Source organism: Nicotiana attenuata, unplaced genomic scaffold, assembly GCF_001879085.1.
Source record: "Nicotiana attenuata strain UT unplaced genomic scaffold, NIATTr2, whole genome shotgun sequence".
NCBI lineage: Eukaryota > Viridiplantae > Streptophyta > Magnoliopsida > Solanales > Solanaceae > Nicotiana > Nicotiana attenuata.
In genome coordinates this window covers 41972-61105 of record NW_017671227.1, presented here as the reverse complement: position 1 = coordinate 61105, position 19134 = coordinate 41972, and the positions used below count along the sequence as shown (strand labels likewise).

At 39.4% G+C, this 19134-nt stretch overlaps 1 protein-coding gene across 1 annotated transcript; it reads right to left on the bottom strand.

The window, feature by feature from the left end:
* Positions 1-14405: 14405 nt before the first annotated feature.
* LOC109206828 lies at positions 14406-17728 on the bottom strand. Its single transcript, XM_019369688.1, has 6 exons — positions 17258-17728; positions 16979-17137; positions 16620-16867; positions 15828-16266; positions 14639-15483; positions 14406-14469 (listed from the first exon to the last, which is right to left on the bottom strand). Exons 1-6 carry the CDS (start codon positions 17726-17728, stop codon positions 14406-14408), a joined length of 2226 nt encoding a protein of 741 aa, XP_019225233.1.
* Between the last annotated feature and the right edge of the window lie 1406 nt (positions 17729-19134).

Sequence of the window (19134 nt, the reverse complement as noted above, 5' to 3'; positions counted from 1 at the left end):
GCCAAATAATATAATGTCTTGTTTACCTCATGTATAACCCTGCTGCAAGACACTGATCCTCCATGCTTCATTGTGTTCCTTCTCTTCCATATTTTCCAAAGAATTACTGCATATTAAAATGAGGAGTTGGGGTGTTTTATTACAAAGGGGTCGGGTTTTAAAATTTAGAAAAATAAAAGCCCGAGCAAGATCTGCGGTCGCATTCTGCGATCGTAGAATTGTAATGCGGTCCGCAAATTGGACCACAGAAGTGCCCCCAAAACTGTGAAGGGTCTGTTTGGGTCTGCGACAGGAATGCGGTCCGCATTCCTGTTATGCGGTCGCATTTTGCACCGCAGAACTGAACTCCACAAATCCTTGTGGAATTTATGCGATGATTATGCGGTCCGCATATTGGTTATGCGATCGCATAATGGACCGCATCTTCAACATCAATTTTGACAATTCTTCTGTTTCACTCTGCGGCAGAAATGCGGTCCGCATAACTGATCTGCGACTCTTGGTTTTTAAGTGCAAAATCAGTAAAAAGGGTCCGAACCGCGGCGAGCTTGCTAGCCACGAAGAATTTTTACACATTCCCAACACATATACGGAACTTGACACTACGAACTACTAGGCTTTGAGCACAACATTCACGGGGCCTTACAACAGTCTCGAACTCGGTTAGCCTCCTTTTATTCGCCACAATGTCCTTGATGTACTTTGCATATTTGGGTACTTCTTGTAAGATGTCAACCAATGGAATATTAATTTGTATATAAAGAAACTTTTTATATGCGGCATTATCTCGTAATTTCTGCAGTCTTTGAGGGAATGGAGGTGGTGGCCTTGCAACCAATTGTGGGGATTGCTCAGCCAACGCCTCTCCAACTGGCTTCTCTAGCTCCTTGGCTTTCTCTGATGTTGATTCTACAGTGGCTGGCCTCTCATTAAAAGTCACCTGTTTCCCTTTTTTAGATAGAACTTCCTCGAGTTGTCTCCCATTCCTCAACGACACGGCATTAAGGGCCGCCCTAGGATTGGCTTCAGGGTCACTTGGAAGAGCTCCAACTGGTCTAGTGTTTTGAGCACTAGCAAGCTGTCCCATTTGATGCTCCAAATTTCTCACTGTTGTGGCAAGGGCTTGCTGTTCAGCCATCACTTTCTGAGAGAGAGCTTGCTGTTCAGCCAACACTTTTTTTTTAACATGTCTTCAAGGTGACTTGTAGGACTCGCTTGTTGTTCAACCTGAGGTGGTCTATATTGCTGTTGAGGTGCTTGAGGCCTGTATTGATTCTGAGTGCCCTGGTTTCCACCCAAGAGAAGTTTGGGTGGTTCCTCTAGTTGGGATTGTAAGTGTTCCCATATTGGTTTGTTTGGCCCCTATTTGAATTACCCACAAAGCAGACAGACTCTGGGTTTGCGGGGCTTATGTCGCTCGTGTGCCCCTCTCCACATATTTCACAAAAAGCTTGAACCTGTTGTACCGGTTGTATTTGTTGCTTGTTGATACTCAAGTTCATCTGGTTGACTTGATTGGCCAGTGTAGCAATCTGCGCTGATAATGCTGAGACGACATCTAACTCAAGAACCCCTGCAGACTTTTGCACTGTGTGTCTGCCCATCTCTCCTTGCCAATCCGGATTTCTTTTAGAGAATTTGTTCAATAATGCATATATCTCGTCAAAGCTTTTCTCTAACACTTGACCCCCAGCTGCAGCATCTACCACGATCTTTGTTTCAGAATGTAGTCCTTCTATGAAAGTGTGAGATAACACTTCATTCGTCTGATTGTGACGAGGACAGTCTCTGAGTAGCCCCTTGAACCTTTCCCAAGCTGAGTATAAAGATTCTCCTGCTTTCTGTTTGAAGGCCACTATTTCACTTCTGATCTTTGCAGTTTTGCCCGAAGGAAAGAACCTTGCCAGAAATTTTCTTGCCATATCATTCCATGATGTAATGGAGTTAGCTGGTTCTGCCTTTAGCCATTCGCTTAGCTTCGCCCAACAGAGAGAATGGAAAAAGTGTGAGCTTCACATAATCTGGAGTGAGCCCGTGAGTGATATAAGTGTCACTAATCTCCAAGAAGTTCAGAATATGGTGTTGTGGATCCTCGTGCGGAAGACCCATAAACTGTCCGTTTGCATGAAGTAACTGGATCATGCTCTGTTTCAGCTCAAAGTGCCCAGTGATTCTGGGCTTCACGATACTGGAGGTAACATTAGCAATACTGGGCATTGCTACCTCCTGAACAGCCATATGTTGCTCCTCTGCCATGTTCACAGGAAATTGAATGAGTGCTTGAATATTGTTTGTATCCCTTGCTTCCCTCAACCTCCTGTGAAATGTTTTCTCAGGTTCGGGGTCAAAGCCGTTGAGTCTGTCCTGGCTTCTGACCCTACGCATTCAATCAAAGTTTCTGAGATTAGAGCAACAATCAAGTAACGTTAAACTAGATTAAATAAACAATTAAAGCAAAAACTAGAAAGTAGTTTATATTCAAGTCCCCGACAACGGCGCCAAAAACTTGTTGCTTCCAAACGCACACGCAAGTATACGTGGTCGATAAGTAATATAATGATAAGTTGAGTGTCGAACCCACAGAGACTTGTGTAAACTACTCACTAAATCACTAAAATTGTTATTCAATCTAGCTAAAATCAAAGTCCAATAATGTGATTATATTATACAAGAATTCTAAGTAATAACTAAATTATCAAGTAATGAATTGATTGTTGTGTATTCAGTAGAGATAAGTATTCCAGGGTTGTGATCGATTCACCATTCGTATTGTGTTCTAATTAACTCTCCCTTTCATATAATTCACTCACGGTTGCTAATTAATCGATAAATGCTCTCATAGCCTTCTCTCGAAGTACTACTCACCTATTCTCAATAGATTAACGCCTATATTTCTATGAAATCAATCTATTGAGAACGCATTAAGATTGCGATATTTAAGTAAGCACGGTCACTAGGTATATTCCTATCCTAACTACAAATCCGGGTTAAGATCATGCTCTCTTCAATTCTTCTCTAATCTAAACATGGCTTTCCCAAGCATAGCATAGATAGTAAATAGAACCTAACTGTTGGCCAGACAATTAATCAATTAAACACAAAATTGAACAAACAACCATATATTGGTGAATTATAATCAAGGTCAAGCTAATATCAAACAACAATATTCATGGCTAAATCACAACCCCAGAACAATGGGTGTTTAGCCACTCATACTAGTGTTCATCACAATAAGGTTCAATTTCATCATAATTAGCAAAAACCAAGGGAAGAAAAGAAGAACTTGATGATCAAAACCTCTGCCTTGCCTCTTGCCTCTCTATTCCTTCACTAGACTATGAAAACCTTGATAGCTAATCCTTGGGCGAGCTTGACTTTATATAGGTTAAGTGGGATTTCCTCCAGATTTCCAATTATACCCTTGACAAACACTTTCCGGAACTTGGACTAGCGCGGTCGCGCACCTAGGTGCGCATCTGACCGCGCTAGTTGGACAACGTACTGTTTTGAACGCGCTAAAATTAGCGCGGGCGCGCATCTGGGCGTGCTAGACCAGCACTTTGTTTCCTCACTTCTTTCTTCTCGTCTTCAAGTGTACTCATCTCCGAAGGGTCTTTCTTGCTCCAAAATAGTTCCAATCACAACTTTAAGGCATCACGTAGGCTCCTCATCCTGCAATGTATACAATTCACAATTAGAGCCTATTTTTCATCAATTAACCATATTATGACATTGAAATTTAACTAAGCGGGAGCATAAACAATCACCAAATTACCTAGATTTAGCCTATTATCACACAGTATCCCATTCCCTTTATTGTTTCATCCAGTGGAATTTTTCTTCTCCAAACCTTCCACATGAAAAATGAGATCTTGAAAGGCAACCCTTTTACCCACATATTATTGTAAGCAATACTAGGATCATTTCTTCTTCACACATAATCCCAAGCAGAACTGACAGTATAGTCTCCTTTTGCATCCAACATCCACAAGTGCTTGTCCAGAATATCATGATCAACTGGAGGGTGGTATATGTTCAATAATGTGGTCAACTACATCATTTGGCAGTAGTATCCTCAATCGATCTTCATCCCATGTATCATTGTGAACCACTTCCTTCACATTGTTGATTGATTCATCAAGAGGAAAATCTGGAGGAATAATGAAGTATAAAGCTCCAATATCTATCCAGCTGTCGTACCAAAATAATGACGATCCCATTCTCGGCTTCCAAAGTATTTGATGCTCAATAAGATCCCTACATTGCAACATTTTTCGCCACACATGTGATCCTTCCTTCCAAAGCACAATCACAGCATTCAATTTTTTACAATATTTTTGACTCATAAACGAACTCCACAAAGTAGGTTTGGCCCTAGAATTCCACCAAAGCTTACAAAATAAAGTTGTGGATACATCATGCAACGACCTAAACCCATTTGCACCTTCTTCTTTAGGCAAACATAAAGTTTTCCAAGAAGCCCAGTGCCTACCCTTTCCTCCAACCGAACTGCTCCAAAAAAATTGAGCAAATAATTTATGTAACTTATCAATCACAAAGGCTAGGGGATTAACATCGGACAATAGATGAATGGGCATACTTTGTAAAACAAGAGAAATTAGGACTGCCTACCTCCGATGGATAAAAGTTTACCCTTCCACCCTTGTAGTTTATCAAGTATTTTATTGATTAATCCTTGATAAAACTCTAGCTTCCTCATAGTATAAAAGATGGGGCAGCCTAGGTATGTGAAAGGAAATTCTTGCCTAGCAATTCCAGTATTGCTCACCTCAACACTTGTAGAATGATGCATATAAAAAGCTGATATCTATTTATTTATCAACTGACCTGATGCTGCCTCATATGCGCCTAAAACTTCAATTATCAATCTGAGCGAAGTAGCATCTGAGGAGGAGAATATTGTTGTGTCATCCGCATATGCCAAGTGATTAATCTTGAGGCTCCATTTTGGTAATCTGAATCCACAAAAATATAAATTCATATGCAATGAATTCAAACTCCTGGACAATGCTTCAGCCGCCAATATGAAAAGTGTAGGTGATAACGGATCACCTTGTTTAACCCCTCTCGATGATTTGAAAAAACCATACGGTTGTCCATTGATGAGCACAGAATACCAATTGTTTGACACAATGCCAAAAACCAAACCAATAAACCTCTCGCAAAATCCCATTTTTCTCAGTACTTTGGTCAAAAAAAGCCAAGAGAGTCTATCATAGGCTTTCATTATATCGAGCTTAATCACTACATTTGGACCTGCTTTTGTTCTCAACCTTATGTCAATAATGATCTATTGCGTCAATAGCACATTCTCGACAATACTTCTCCCTTTCACAAAGCCAGCTTGTTCATCGAAAATCAATTTAGGAAGAAGATCGACTAACCTTTCATGTATGACTCTAGAGAATACTTTATTGACGAAATTACTTAGGCTAATAGGCCTCATATCACCAAATGTGCGCACTTCTTTCTTTTTTGGCAACAAGACAAGATTTGTATGGGTAATAAATCTAGGTAACTATTGGCCATTGAAAAAAGCCTTCGTCATATAACAAATATCATCCCCTATGATTTCCCAACACGATTGAAAGAAACATCCATTGAAACCATCAGGACCACCTGCGCTTTCACTATTTAGTCTAAAAACTGCTCGCCTAACCTCTTCCTCGATGGTTGTTTAATCAGATCAAGATTCTGCCCATCCTCCAATAAAGAAGGAATGTGATCTAATACTCGAAAATCAGTTGGAACCCCATCCTCCTTAAATTGATCATTGAAGAACCTCACTGCCTCGTCAGATATGGAACCAACATCCTCGAGCCAATTACCATTGTGATCTTGAATTCTTTTTATTTGCATTTTTTTCTTCTACCATTGACTTGCGCATGGAAAAACTTGGTATTTCTATCCCCATCTTGAAACCACTGCATGCTAGCTTTTTGTTTCCAGAATTATTCCTCGAGTGCCAAGAATTCAAATAATTTAGCTTGCACTTTTTGAAGCCTTTCCCTGTTACCATGAGTTGGATTAAGCTCAAATTGTACCTCATGTGTGACTACTACCTCTTCAAGGCTTGTAATTTTCATAAATATATCCCCATAAGTGGCCTTACTCCATGTAGACAAAGCTTTCTTCAACTTCTTAAGCTTATAGTTAAACAACACAAATGGATTAACATGGAAATCTGCCTTCCAATTCTCTTTAACCACATCTTTAACCGTATCATGCTTCACCCAAAAGTTTAAAAATCTGAATGACTTCTTTATTGGAGTTGCATCTGGATTATACGATAATAACATCGGACTATGATCCGATCCAATCTTGGAAAGATGTGTGATCTCCATACCTGTCATCATCTGTTGGAATTCAAAATTAGCAAAGCAACGATCCAATCTTTTAAATATGCAGTCTTCATCAGCTCGTCCATTCCACCATGTGTAGATGCTACCTTTAAATCCCATATCAAATAAATTACATGTATTCATACAATGTCTGAAATCGTCAATTTCATTTAAAGAAACTGGTAATCCACCAAATTTCTCTTCCTCTTCCCAAATGACATTAAAATCCCCGCTTACGAGCCATGGAACATTCATGTCACTTGCCATATAATAAAAGGAATCCCACATCTCAATTCTCTCTATTGCATCACATTTTGCAAACACCAATGTAAGCATAAACTCCTTTCCATCTTCTGTATTAAATAATTTCAACATAAGCTGTTGTACCATGTCAATTACCACAGTTACTTCATATATCTCATCGACAAATGCCCAGATTTTATTAGAAATGTTAACCACAGCTTGGGCCAAACCAATTGTTCTTCTATATTTCTCCAGCTTCCTAGATTGTTGCATTGGTTCCATAATACCTACAAATTTGAACTCATATTGTCTATACATTATGACGAGCCTTTCAAAAGCTCGTTGTGTATTGACAGACCTCACATTCCAAATAATCGCATTCATTGCAAATTATTGGATTTGGAGATAGTCCTTCTAGTTTGAACACCGGATAGTTGAATATTGGATGCCTCTTTATGTTGTTTCTTTCTGCCTTTTCCAGTTGCTTTACCTTGCTCTATTACCCTTGGAGACAAATCACCTTGTCTCGCTGCATTTTGGAAATTTTGAGCAGTGGATTCCTCGTCCATATCCTTTTCTACATCCCCCAGTTTGTCTTCATCAGCATTAATAGCTTCAATCGTAACCATCTGGTTAATAGCAGGTTTAGGAATCAGTGATTTAGATGTTGGCATATTCTGAATGTGCCCAGTTATTTTTTGTCCTTCTTCAACTTGATCAACATTTCCATGGAGCTCCTTCAAACCTAAGTCATTCTTATTTAGAGTTGAATTTTTCCCCTGCAGCTCATTCACAACAGGGCTACATAATGTTACATCCGTTTGAGGATCCAACATTGTCATAGTTTCCTGTCCTCCATTACCCCTTTTATCAAGTTCCAATACTTTGTGCACCTTAGGAGTAGCAACCATAGGGATTAGTTTACATTTTGACCCTCCAGCAATATTATCAATATCACCTATTCCATCCAGTTGCTTCAGAGCCTCAACATTACTAGGAATCAACTGCTTGTCAAAATTTTTGCCATTAACACTTTGTTCTTCCTCCTCACCTTGTTGATCATCTGATCCTTCATTCTCACCCCGATTACTCTCATCATCTAAATGATCTTCACCTTCTTCCGAAAACTCCTCCGTTTGATTACACCATAATCTGCCTCCTAGTTTTGTCTTATCAATGTTCTTATCAATTTGACCCGTTGCAAAAGTATCCTTAGATTGCGAAGGAATATCTTGACATGATTGGTTTGTAGTAACCAAATTTTTTTGAACAAAGGACCTATTAACCCATTGAGAGGTTGATTCCTTTTGTTGAATTACATTAGTCCCTTTCCCACTAGGAATAAAATATGGAGCCTTGGGATTAAGATTCTTAGATGTCGACCAAGGTGATTGTCTCCTTGTTGAACTAGGAGAAGCTATATTCTGATCATTCTTTATTTTGCTGTTGTATCCTATTAAAATCTGTCTTTAGTAACTCCTGCCACATCTTTCCCGACCTTACTAGGAGTACCCTTATCCAACTGAATAATTTCTTTCACCTCTGCTACTACTGCCAGCTGTTTATCTTGATTTTCAACATTGTCTTCTCCATCAAGGATTGCAAACTTATTGGATGTTTGCACCTGTCCAACACCACTATTAACCACTGGAACTACTTCCTTACTAGCTTGTATTTGTCCATTGTCTCCATTAGTCACTAGTACCAATTCTTTGCCCGTAATTTGATTACCTTCAGATGTAAAAACTGCCTTATTCTTGTTACGATTATCTCGCACTTCCTTCCATTGCTCTCCAACGTTTCCAACTATCTTCCCACTTGTAAGGATCATAATAGGGCCTTTATTATTATCCTTTCCATTCCCAGTAGCTACTATTTCAATCCCAAGACCTACTTCATCACTATTTTCCTTAATTTGCACTACTAATTCTGGGTGTTGTTTCCAGCATTCAAAATCGCCGTGCCCTTGTAGTTTGCATGATTTACAGTAATTTGGTAAATAATCATATTGTATCTTTACCCATTCAGTTCAACCTCACCAGTAGTTTCATTCTCGATGTCCATTCTAACTTTCTTTGGTAAATCAGACAACAAATCAACAAGTACCTTAACTCTCGTGCAACTTGGACGTGTCTTATCAACTGTTGCCATATCCAATTGTAATGGTTTACCCACAGCTGATGCTAAAGAAAATAAGCATTCTTTAACAAAAAATGTAGGCAACAAGCTAGGAAACGAAATCCAGGCCATCACCATAGACGTTTCTTCTCCTGCTTTAAATTTTGAATCATATATCAACGTTCTCATCTGATAATCAAAACCATCCTTTGCCTTCACATAATAGACACTTTTCGACGTAAAATCTAAAAAAACTTGCCATAAAGTTTGTCGAATTAATATATGTCTATCTCTGAGAAGTCCAATATTGCAATCACCCTTAATGCCACATTGCGCCGGTATAATTCGTCGAACTTGCAATTCCGGCCATCCATACGAAAATTTGCATACAACAGCATATTGTAATCCGTCGATAATGTTCATTCTATCTACCTCTGCCTCCGTAAACTTCACTCGAGGCTGCCCATTCACAAACGAAGCTCGCTCATTGAAATTGGCTGGACAGTGTCCTTCGCAATTTGCATTATATTGTTCAGAACGTTTGGTTGTTATATTTTGGAGTAATCCAGTGGGGTTTTTGTGGCTAAGTTGTTGTTTAAGGGCTGGGTAATGGTCGCGGAAGGCACCCCAACCCCCATAGGAGGTTGGTCGCCGTCCATGGTAGCCATAGGAGGGCTGTCGCCGGTGGTCTCTCCTTGATCGCCCAAAGTCGCTTTTTTGGAGGAGAGAGAACATAGCGTTTTGGGGTTTTTTGGGTTTAGGGTTTTTTTTGGCCAATTATACTACTAGGAGTGCCTAGTAGTTTTTTATTAATAATAATAAAACAAAACCACAAAGGAAGAGTACATGTAAGGGGGGCATGGACCTTACCTTACTAATCCTATTGAGGCAAAGAAAAAGCCTCATCTTCTAGCAAGCATGTAAAAAATAGGAACTTGAAAGTACCAAGTATTCTATGATCTCCATAGAGTTTATAACACACTCTATGACGCTATTACAAGTTATGATGCTTTGAAAATGACACACTAAAAAAATATAGTAATTAGTGTCTTGCCCCTCATTTATCAAACCTGTGAGTTCTTCAATTTGAAGTTCCTTAAAATCCTCATTAACTATCTTCAAAATATCTTCAAAATTTTTCATTTCTTCTCCGATCTATTGGACCTCGTAGATGTGGAGGGGGCAATCCCTTTTTGCTTTGCAGCTCTCATTGGGAGTTGTCTGAGTGTTATTCCTTGATTCACCTCTTTTTTTTAACTATGCTTAGGAGAGAAATCTCCACTTGTAGCCGCCTCTTCCGGACAAGATTCAATCAATTCATACTTCTGTAGCTTCATCGGAAATAGGAAAACGTAAGTTGGCCTCTAGTTTTTTATTAGCTTCTTCTTGTATAACCATCCATAATGGTTCATGCCTCTTCATTCTCTTTGCACTACATGGTTCATGTCCCTTTGCCACTGAAACTTTCATCTTTTGTGAAGTCGTTTTTGAGCCATTTGAGTATGCATATCTATGAGGTTTTGGACTGTCCAAAGTATCCAATAGTGCCCGGTCTTGGTCTGAAATCAAAGCCTTTGTAGCCATTGCACTTGAACTTCCAGTAGCATCAATGTTCTGCATAGATGACAAAACTGTTGCGCTTATTGCACGCTGCTGCCCGGATTTTGCAACCTCTTTGTCAGCTTGTATTGTCGAACTAACACCCTCCAAAGCTGCTACAATTTGCTGCTGCTTGGATGGTACAAAAGTAGGTGCATTTGGACTATCTGTATAATCTTCTTCCTCCTCTTCAACTCGCTCAGCCCAAGTCTTGCGTTTAACAACAATTGCACTTGTCGCACCTTGTTGATCCTTAGAGCCACTTAACTTGTTTGTTGATGCTTGAGAGATTGAGACCATAGCTGTGTTTGGTTGTTGATTGTTGCCTGTTGACAGTAGCTACTGTCCAGAGTCCTCCGCATTCTCACCAAACGACTCCACACTTTGGGAAGGAATTTCTTGCGCCGATGTATTCAAAGTGACCAAAGGTTGCTTGATCATGGGATTGGCATTCAACATCATGGAAACTTGAGTGTCTTTGATGATTTTCTCCACTTGAGGACTAGAAAAGTGAAACTTGGAGGGGATGAACATAGGTACACGAACACCCTTCACCACCTCGCCCAAATTGCCCGTTGAAACATTTCGTCGAACACCCATATTTTTCACCAGATTGTCATTGGGGCGATCTTGTTTGGTACTGCTGGAAACTGGAACTATTTGCTGGCTTGAATGAAGATCTTTTAATGTTGTTGAATTAATTTCAACATCCTCCTCTAATGCAAGTGCTCCTGTCACTTCCACAGCCTTTGGATTGTTGACTATAACCATGTCTTTTGAGACATTTAATGGAGCAGCTGTTGCTTCTGATTTCTTATTCTGTTTTACACTGTGTGGTGTTTTTGAATGACTAGTTTTTGGAGTTGCCTCACGTTCAAGTTGTTGCACTCTCTTTCTAGTATCATCCATAACTGATTCCCTCACCAAAACACCAAAAGATTTAGAGGTGCTAACTTCCTTTGGTGTATTTACCTGATTTGTGTGAACTGGAGCATTCCTTTTATTTTGGGATGCATTTTGTCGATGCATGACCGACCAGCCTGCTGCATTTGTATTATGTACTGCTTTAAGTGCATGCCCAGCTCTTTTAACCATAGAATTACCACCCATACCAGCATCTTCACCTTCCAGTTCTTGCACCTCCTTTTGCACAGTAGTACCTCTCAAGTCTTCTGGTTTCTCAACTGCAATAGTAGCCTTAGTGACCCCAGCATCAAGTGCCACACCAGCTGCATTCAATGCAACATTAGTCTCTAATGTTGAACCTATTAAATTTGATTTTTCACTTTGTCCTACAACTGCTATTGCTGCATGATACTTGGCAGTGGTAACTCGATCAAATCCAGCTTTTGCACTATCTTTCAGCATCTGTTGACATTACCCATCTTCCATAATTTGCTCAGCAGCTGGACCTTTAAGAATTCCAGCAGAACCTCGAGCAGCAGCAGGATTATTAGCCTTCCCAATTTGCAATGTTGCACCAGTTCGATCCTCATTAGCCTTTTCCTGTCCCATAACTGAAGCTTCAGGTCGATCAACAATAGCCTTAAAGCCTGCATCAGTTGACTGCATATCCACACTAGTATTAGCTTCATTACACAATTGTGCAGCTGTTGCTATTTTTTCCATATTAGCTCGATCACCAGCAGAATTCAGTTGATCAATACGAATACCAGCGTCGACACCTCCACGACCTAAATTAATACCTGAAGTAGCACGATCAACAGGCGATTTTAATTGCTGCTCGATATTGTTTTCTTTTAACACAGGACCTCTATTATTTCCAGTTTTTGCGACCTGTTGATGCCCATTGTTTCCATCAGTTATTGCAGCATCAATATCTCCATGCAACTTCCTTCTTTCATTAAGAATTTGTCGTAAATCACCTTGAAATTTTTCAATAGATTCCTGATCATCACAGTCCTCTGTTTCCACATTCAAAACATTATCTGGATTCCTTGTCACAATCAGCCGACATGTATTTTCGGCGTGCCCTTGGCGTCTGCAACATGTGCAATATAATGGTAAGTTATCATAAACAATCTCCTGGTCAGCTTCAACGATTTTCCCAGAATTCTTATCCAAGTATTGCAATGTTACTTTTTTTGGGTGCTCGTTCAAAAGATCGAGGATCACTTTTACCCTAGGTGTGCTAGGTCTAATTTTTAATTGTGTGGCTCTATCAATAGCAATTGGTTTACCAGCAGAAGCTGCGATGGACAACAAAGCTCTCTTTGCAAAAAGATCTGGAGATAAGTTCGGCAGCGATATCCACACTGCCGCCATAGAAGTTTCCTCTCTAGGATTGTATGTAATTGTCTGTGGGAACTCCCTAAGCTGGTGTTCTTCTCCATTTAATGGCAGATAATTAACTGACCTGGATAAAGACATAATGAAGTCATCATATTGATCAAAGCTTAGGTTTTTTTTAAGCAATCCACTAGGCAGTGCCTAGGGCTAGGTTTTATTTATATAAAGAAATCAACAAACAACTGCATTGTCAGGTAGTCTTAACCTATGACAATAATAAACTTTGAAAACTACATTATATCTATTACCAATATTGAGTAATGAACTCAACATTGATAGCACAAATTAAATACTACCTATACTAGTCATGATATAACTAACAAAGCCATTGTTCTTGTCCAAGCTCTTTACTGCCTCTACTGTGATGGTGCTTCCTTTTATTCCTTGATGTTTCCTTGATATTATTGTTGTCCAACTGCTGAAACAACTCCCGTTATACTCCCAGTATCCAACACTACTGTAACTTTTTTCCAGTTTTGTCATCTTTGTTGCCCAGCGTAGTCCACAAAATTGTCCATTTGTTTCCTTTTTGCTCTTATTTTTACCTGCCTTCTTTGTGTTTTTTGTTAAGTTCCTCTCTTGAATTCCTTCATTGTTTGTCTTGCTGTGGTAAGGTATTGTGATCCTAGTCCCTTGTGTTCTGTGTTTATCAAAAAATCCTACCCAAAATTGCCCTGTGAATTGCCACCTCTTGATATGTTCCATCTTGAATTGCTTGCACTCTATTTCGCGATTGATTCCTATATTGCTGACATGACTCCTTATGAAATTTAATCCCTGAACTAATGTGCTGTGAAGCTGTATTTGTCTTTTGATCCCCAGTACAGCTACATTACCTAGTCATCTTGGCCAAATCCTGGTACTTACGTGAAAGTGTACAGTTATCTGAACCTTAAGATTGCCCCTTTCTTTCATTGCTGCCATAGTTATGCTCACCCATGATTCACTTGCACTGGGCTGAGTACATTGTACTAATACCACCAGTTGCTAGCTCCTCATGAGGTGAGACATAGCTACAGCAACAATACTTTCCATTCCAGACCCGATCATAACCAATGAGTCCAACATTCTATACCAAAAAATGTACTACTCCTTTTTTCCACATTTGTGTAGCCACCTACAGTTTGCCTTGAGACTGACTTGTGACCACCAGCTTAAATCTTCCTGTGATGTGATCCTTTGATTGTGTTTGTTGCCTTTAACATTCCTGCTTTTGCTTACACTTAATACCTCTCCAAGGGACCGAGCACTAAGTGTTAATACCACCCTTTGAAGCTGTATCAAAGTGTAAGGCGATACCACAGTATTGTTCCCTGCAAAAAAATAAACAATGTTAGTGAAAAATGCATTTTCATGCTCTCCTCTATACGGATTTGAGCAGGAAGAATGCCTGATCTTGGATGAGAGTTCTTGCTGCTTTTGATTGCCTGATTCCCTGTATCCCATGGGACTGTAATTCTAATTATAGTTCTCGACTGCAGTCCTATGAAGTAGCATATTTTCCTCCAACCTTTTCTTGACATCAGCCCCCTTTGCCCATTTCTCTTAGACTTTCTGGGCTTCATAGTTCTATATTGCTTATTTGGGTCCTCTATTCTACATAGACCAATGATAGATCTACTATTCTTAGACCCTCTTCCTTTGAAATCCCTTTGATTCTGCCCATTTCTCTTAGATTTTCTAGGCAGTTTTCTACATGTTTCTGTTATGAAAAAGCTACTCATAGCTACTGTACTGCTAACTATATGCAATGTCCTTCCATTGGAATGAATGCTAGGCATTAATACCACCATATGGAATTCTATTAGCACATAAATCAACAGTACAGCCCTTGTACCTGCAAAAAAGAACACACAGTTAGTGAAAGAAAAGTTCACCATGTTCTCCTCACAAAAGGTTTGAGCATGATGACCATAAGAGCTGAATCCAACTGGCCTCTTCTTATGAATCCCCCTTGCCCACCTTACTTCCTTGTAATTTTTACTCTTAAATATGGTCATTGAGACTTGTCATCATTCACAATCTTCCTGCCTTTTGAATCTACATCCCAAAAATCAAAGCACTCAATATCCCCCACATCTAAAGCATAATTTCCTAGATGATCAGCCAAAGAGTTCCCTTCTCTGAATATTTGCGAGTTCCCTTCTCTGAATATATGCGATACCTTATTGTTGAAATTTTCTTTCAGCTTCATAATCTCCTCTATTTGTTCCATAATACACCAAGGTGGCTTCCATGATCCTTCTATTATGTTTTTCAGAAGCAAAGAGTCAGTCTGCAACCAAATGTGATTATAGTTCATAGCCCTGCAGATCCTCAATGCCTCAACTATTGCTTCTGCTTCTGCTTTATTATTACTTCCCTCAGTGATCTCCTTTCCCTGTGCATATTTTAAATCTCCAGCCTGGTCCCTTAGACAGAATCCAATTGCACTTCTTCCTGGATTTCCTCTACTTGCTCCATCTGTGTTCACCTTGATCCAACCCTCCATAGGTAACTCCCATAGTACTTTCTCATATTTCAATCGAGGAGTGTATTGCTCCAACATGTATAGAAGGTTGGACCATTTATGGGGCACTTGTAAGCCTGGTTTTTGCACTTGCACTAGTGATTGCAGTGCAGTAGACACCTGATAAATTACCCTATTCACTGATACTGCTTCCCCATACTTCAAACTGTTTCTCTTTTTCCAAAGCTCCAAAACAATACACGCAGGTAATGCCTGCATTATTGGTTTTATTCTGGGCACTACTGGAGTATTCCAACATTTTGTAATGGCTTGGTGTAGAGTCAGATCCTGCAGAACAATTCTTGCTCTAGGTAAAAAGTATTTCCATACTGCTACTGCAGCCTGTGATGTAAAGAACAGATATGACAGGGTTTCTCCTTAGGTTGAGCACAACACCAACATCTCGATGCCATCAAATATCTAATCCTACGCATAAAGTCATCAAGAGGCAACTTGGCTCTCCAAACTTTCCACATGAAAAAGGAGATCTTGAATGGTAGACCTTTTACCCAGATCTTCCTATAAGCTATCCTAGGATCTTCTCTCCTTCTTAAGTAATCCCATGTTGTTTTGACAGTAAAGTGCCCTCTAGTTTCTAACATCCAAAAAGGTTCATCTATCCCCCTCTCTTAATCTGGAGGTCTGATTTTCTCCACTCTGTGCATAGCCAATTCCTTAGGTAAAACCTGCAGTATCCTCTCTACATTCCAAGCTCCATTTTCTACCACGTCATGGACATTAAAAATGTCTTCATCTATGCCAAAACCTTGAGGGACTAGGAAGTATAAAACTCCTAATCCAGTCCAATTATAATACCAAAATAATGAAGATCCCATTCTTGGCTTCCATAATATTTGATGTTCCATTATGTCTCGACATTCCAACATTCTCCTCCACACATGTGATCCTTCTTTCCATGGTACTACTGTTGCATTCAGCTTTTTACAATATTTTTGGCTTATAATTGAGCTCCATAAGCTGGGCTTTGTTCTAAAATTCCACCAAAGCTTACAGAAGAGTGCTTTAGCCACATCATGCAAGGATCTAAATCTAATGCCACCTTCTTCATATGGTAGACACAAATTGTTCCATGAAGCCCAGTGCCTGCTATTACCTCCTACTGAACTGCTCCAGAAGAATTGTGCAAAGATCTTGTGATGTTTGTTAATGACAAAATTTGGAGGGTTTACAGTTGATAACAAATCACATGCATACTTTGCAATACACTAGATATCAACACAACTCTACCTCCAATTGATAATAACTTTCCTTTCCACGACTGTAGCTTATCTAACACCTTAATAATCAATCCTTGATAGTAATCAAGCTTCCTTCTAGCATAGAAAATAGGGCAGCCAAGATAAGTAAAAGGAAACTCTTGCCTTCCAATTCCAGTGATCCTCTCTACTTTCCTCACTACTTCCACATCTGTCAAATGATGCATGTAGATGGCTAATTTAATTTTGTTCACCAACTACCCAGAAACAACTTCATAGGCCTGCAATATTTCCATCACCAATCTCAGAGATGTGGCATCAGATAAAGTAAAGATGATGGTGTCATCTGCATATGCCAAATGGTTAATTTTTGGGCTCCATTTTGGCAATCCATATCCACAAAAGTACAGATTCAAGTGCAAAGAGTTTAGCCCTCTTGATAGTGCTTCAGCAGCTAAAATGAATAAAGTTGGAGAAAGGGGATCCCCTTGTTTGACACCCCTCGATGACTTGAAAAAACCATGAAGTTGTCCATTGATAAGCACAGACTAACAGTTGTTCCCAACTAGATCAAATACAAGCCCAATGAATCTTTCACAGAATCCAAACTTCCTCAGTACCTTTGTTAAGAAGAGCCATGACAGCCTATCATAGGCTTTTGTCATGTCAAGTTTAATCACAGCATTTGGCCCAGCCTTAGTTCTAAGCCTAATGTCTGTAACAATTTCTTGAGTCAATAGAACATTCTCCACTATGCTTCTACCTTTAACAAAACCTGCCTGCTCTTCAGAAATTAAATTCGGCAGAAGTCCCACCAGTCGTTCATGAATCACCCTTGAGAAAATTTTTTTAATGAAATTACTGAGGCTGATTGGTCTCAAGTCTGTGAAAGTGGTTACCTCTTTCTTTTTTGGTAATAGCACCAGGTTGGTATGAGTCACACACTTTGGAAGTTGTTGTCCACAGAAAAAATCCAACACCATTGCATATATATCATCACCTATGATCTCCCAGCAAGACTGATAGAATGCACCAGTGAAACCATCTGGACCACCTACTGACTCATCATTAAGTCCAAACACGGCTTGTTTTACCTCTTCTTTTGTTGGCATTGTGATCAGCTTTTCATTATGTTCCCTATCCACCAAGCAAGGTACATGATCTATAATATGAAATGCAGTAGGGGTTGCAGTTTCACAGAACTGATCCTTATAAAAGTTAACTGCTTCATCTGCAATTTCTTCTTCTTCTTCTTCAAGCCAATTGCCAGGGCCATTTTTGATTCTAGTCAGCTTCAATTTTTTCCTTCTTCCATTGACTTGAGCATGAAAAAATTTTGTATTTCTATCACCATCTTTAAACCATGCCATTCCAGCCTTTTATCTCCAGAAATCCTCCTCCGAAGAAAGATATTTAATCATTTCTGCTTGTACCTTCTACAGTCTTGCCCTATTCATTTGAGTAGGATTAGCTCCAAATTGTCTTTCATGGACAACAACCACTTCCTCTAAACTAGAAATCTTCTAAAATATATCCCCATAAGTTGACCTACTCCAGATAGATAAAGCTTTTTTCAACTTCTTGAGCTTGTAATTAAACATGATGAAACGGCTAGCACTGAAATCTGCACTCCAATTCTCCCTTACCACATCCTTAAAAGAGGCATGTTTAGTCCAGAAATTAAAAAATCTGAATGCTTTCTTTATAGATGGAACTTCAATGTCACACTTTAGCAACATAGGACTATGGTCAAATCCTATTTTAGACAAATGTGTGACCTCCAATCCTGGGAAAGTCTGTTGCAGCTCTGAGTTCCCCAATCACCTATCCAGCCTTTTAAAAATGCAATCTTCCTCTGATTTCCCATTCCACCAGGTAAAGATACTACCCTTAAAGCCCAAATCTGATAAGTTGCAGGTATTTACACAATGTCTGAAATAATCAATCTCATTCAGTGAGACTGGCAGTCCTCCAAATTTCTCTTCTTCATCCCATATAACATTGAAGTCACGACCAACTAACCATGGAATTGTCATATCACTAGCCATATTATATAGAGAATCCCACAGCTCAATTCTTTCTACATGGTCACATTTGGCATAGACCAAGGTCAGAATGAGTTCCACCCTTGTTTCAGTATGGTACAGCTTCAGAGTCAGTTGTTGTACCATGTTGTACAGTATTGTAATCTCAAAGACTTCATCTACAAAGGCCCTAATTTTATTTGAAACATTCACTACTGCTTGTGCCAATCCAATTCTCCTTCTGTATTTCTCCATCTTGCTATATTGTTGCATTGGTTCCATGATCCCAATAAATTCAAAATGATGATGTCTATGCATTGTGATCAATCTCTCAAATGCCTGCATTGTGTTCACTGATCTAACATTCCATATGGTTGCATCCATTACTGATTTTGTGATTTAGACAGTATTCTCCTTGTTTGTACCCCACCAGGTTGTATAGTGGGAATCTCTTTAACTTGCTTCTTTCTTCCTTTGGCTGCAGATTTTACTCTTTTCATGATCCTTTGTGATAGATCCCCTTGTCTAGCTATATGCTGGAAATTCTGTGCAGTAGACTCCTCATCTCTATCCCTATCCTCTTGATCTACAGGAGGTTACACTTTTTTATCCCTTGCTACTACAGCAATATTAGTCTGTTGCGTAGTAAATACAGCATGTGTCTTCAGTTTTCTCATTGTTCTGCACTTGTAATCCATTCAATGAAACAGTACCTGCTGCCTCCTGTTCTTTTAAGCCTGACTGTTCATTCA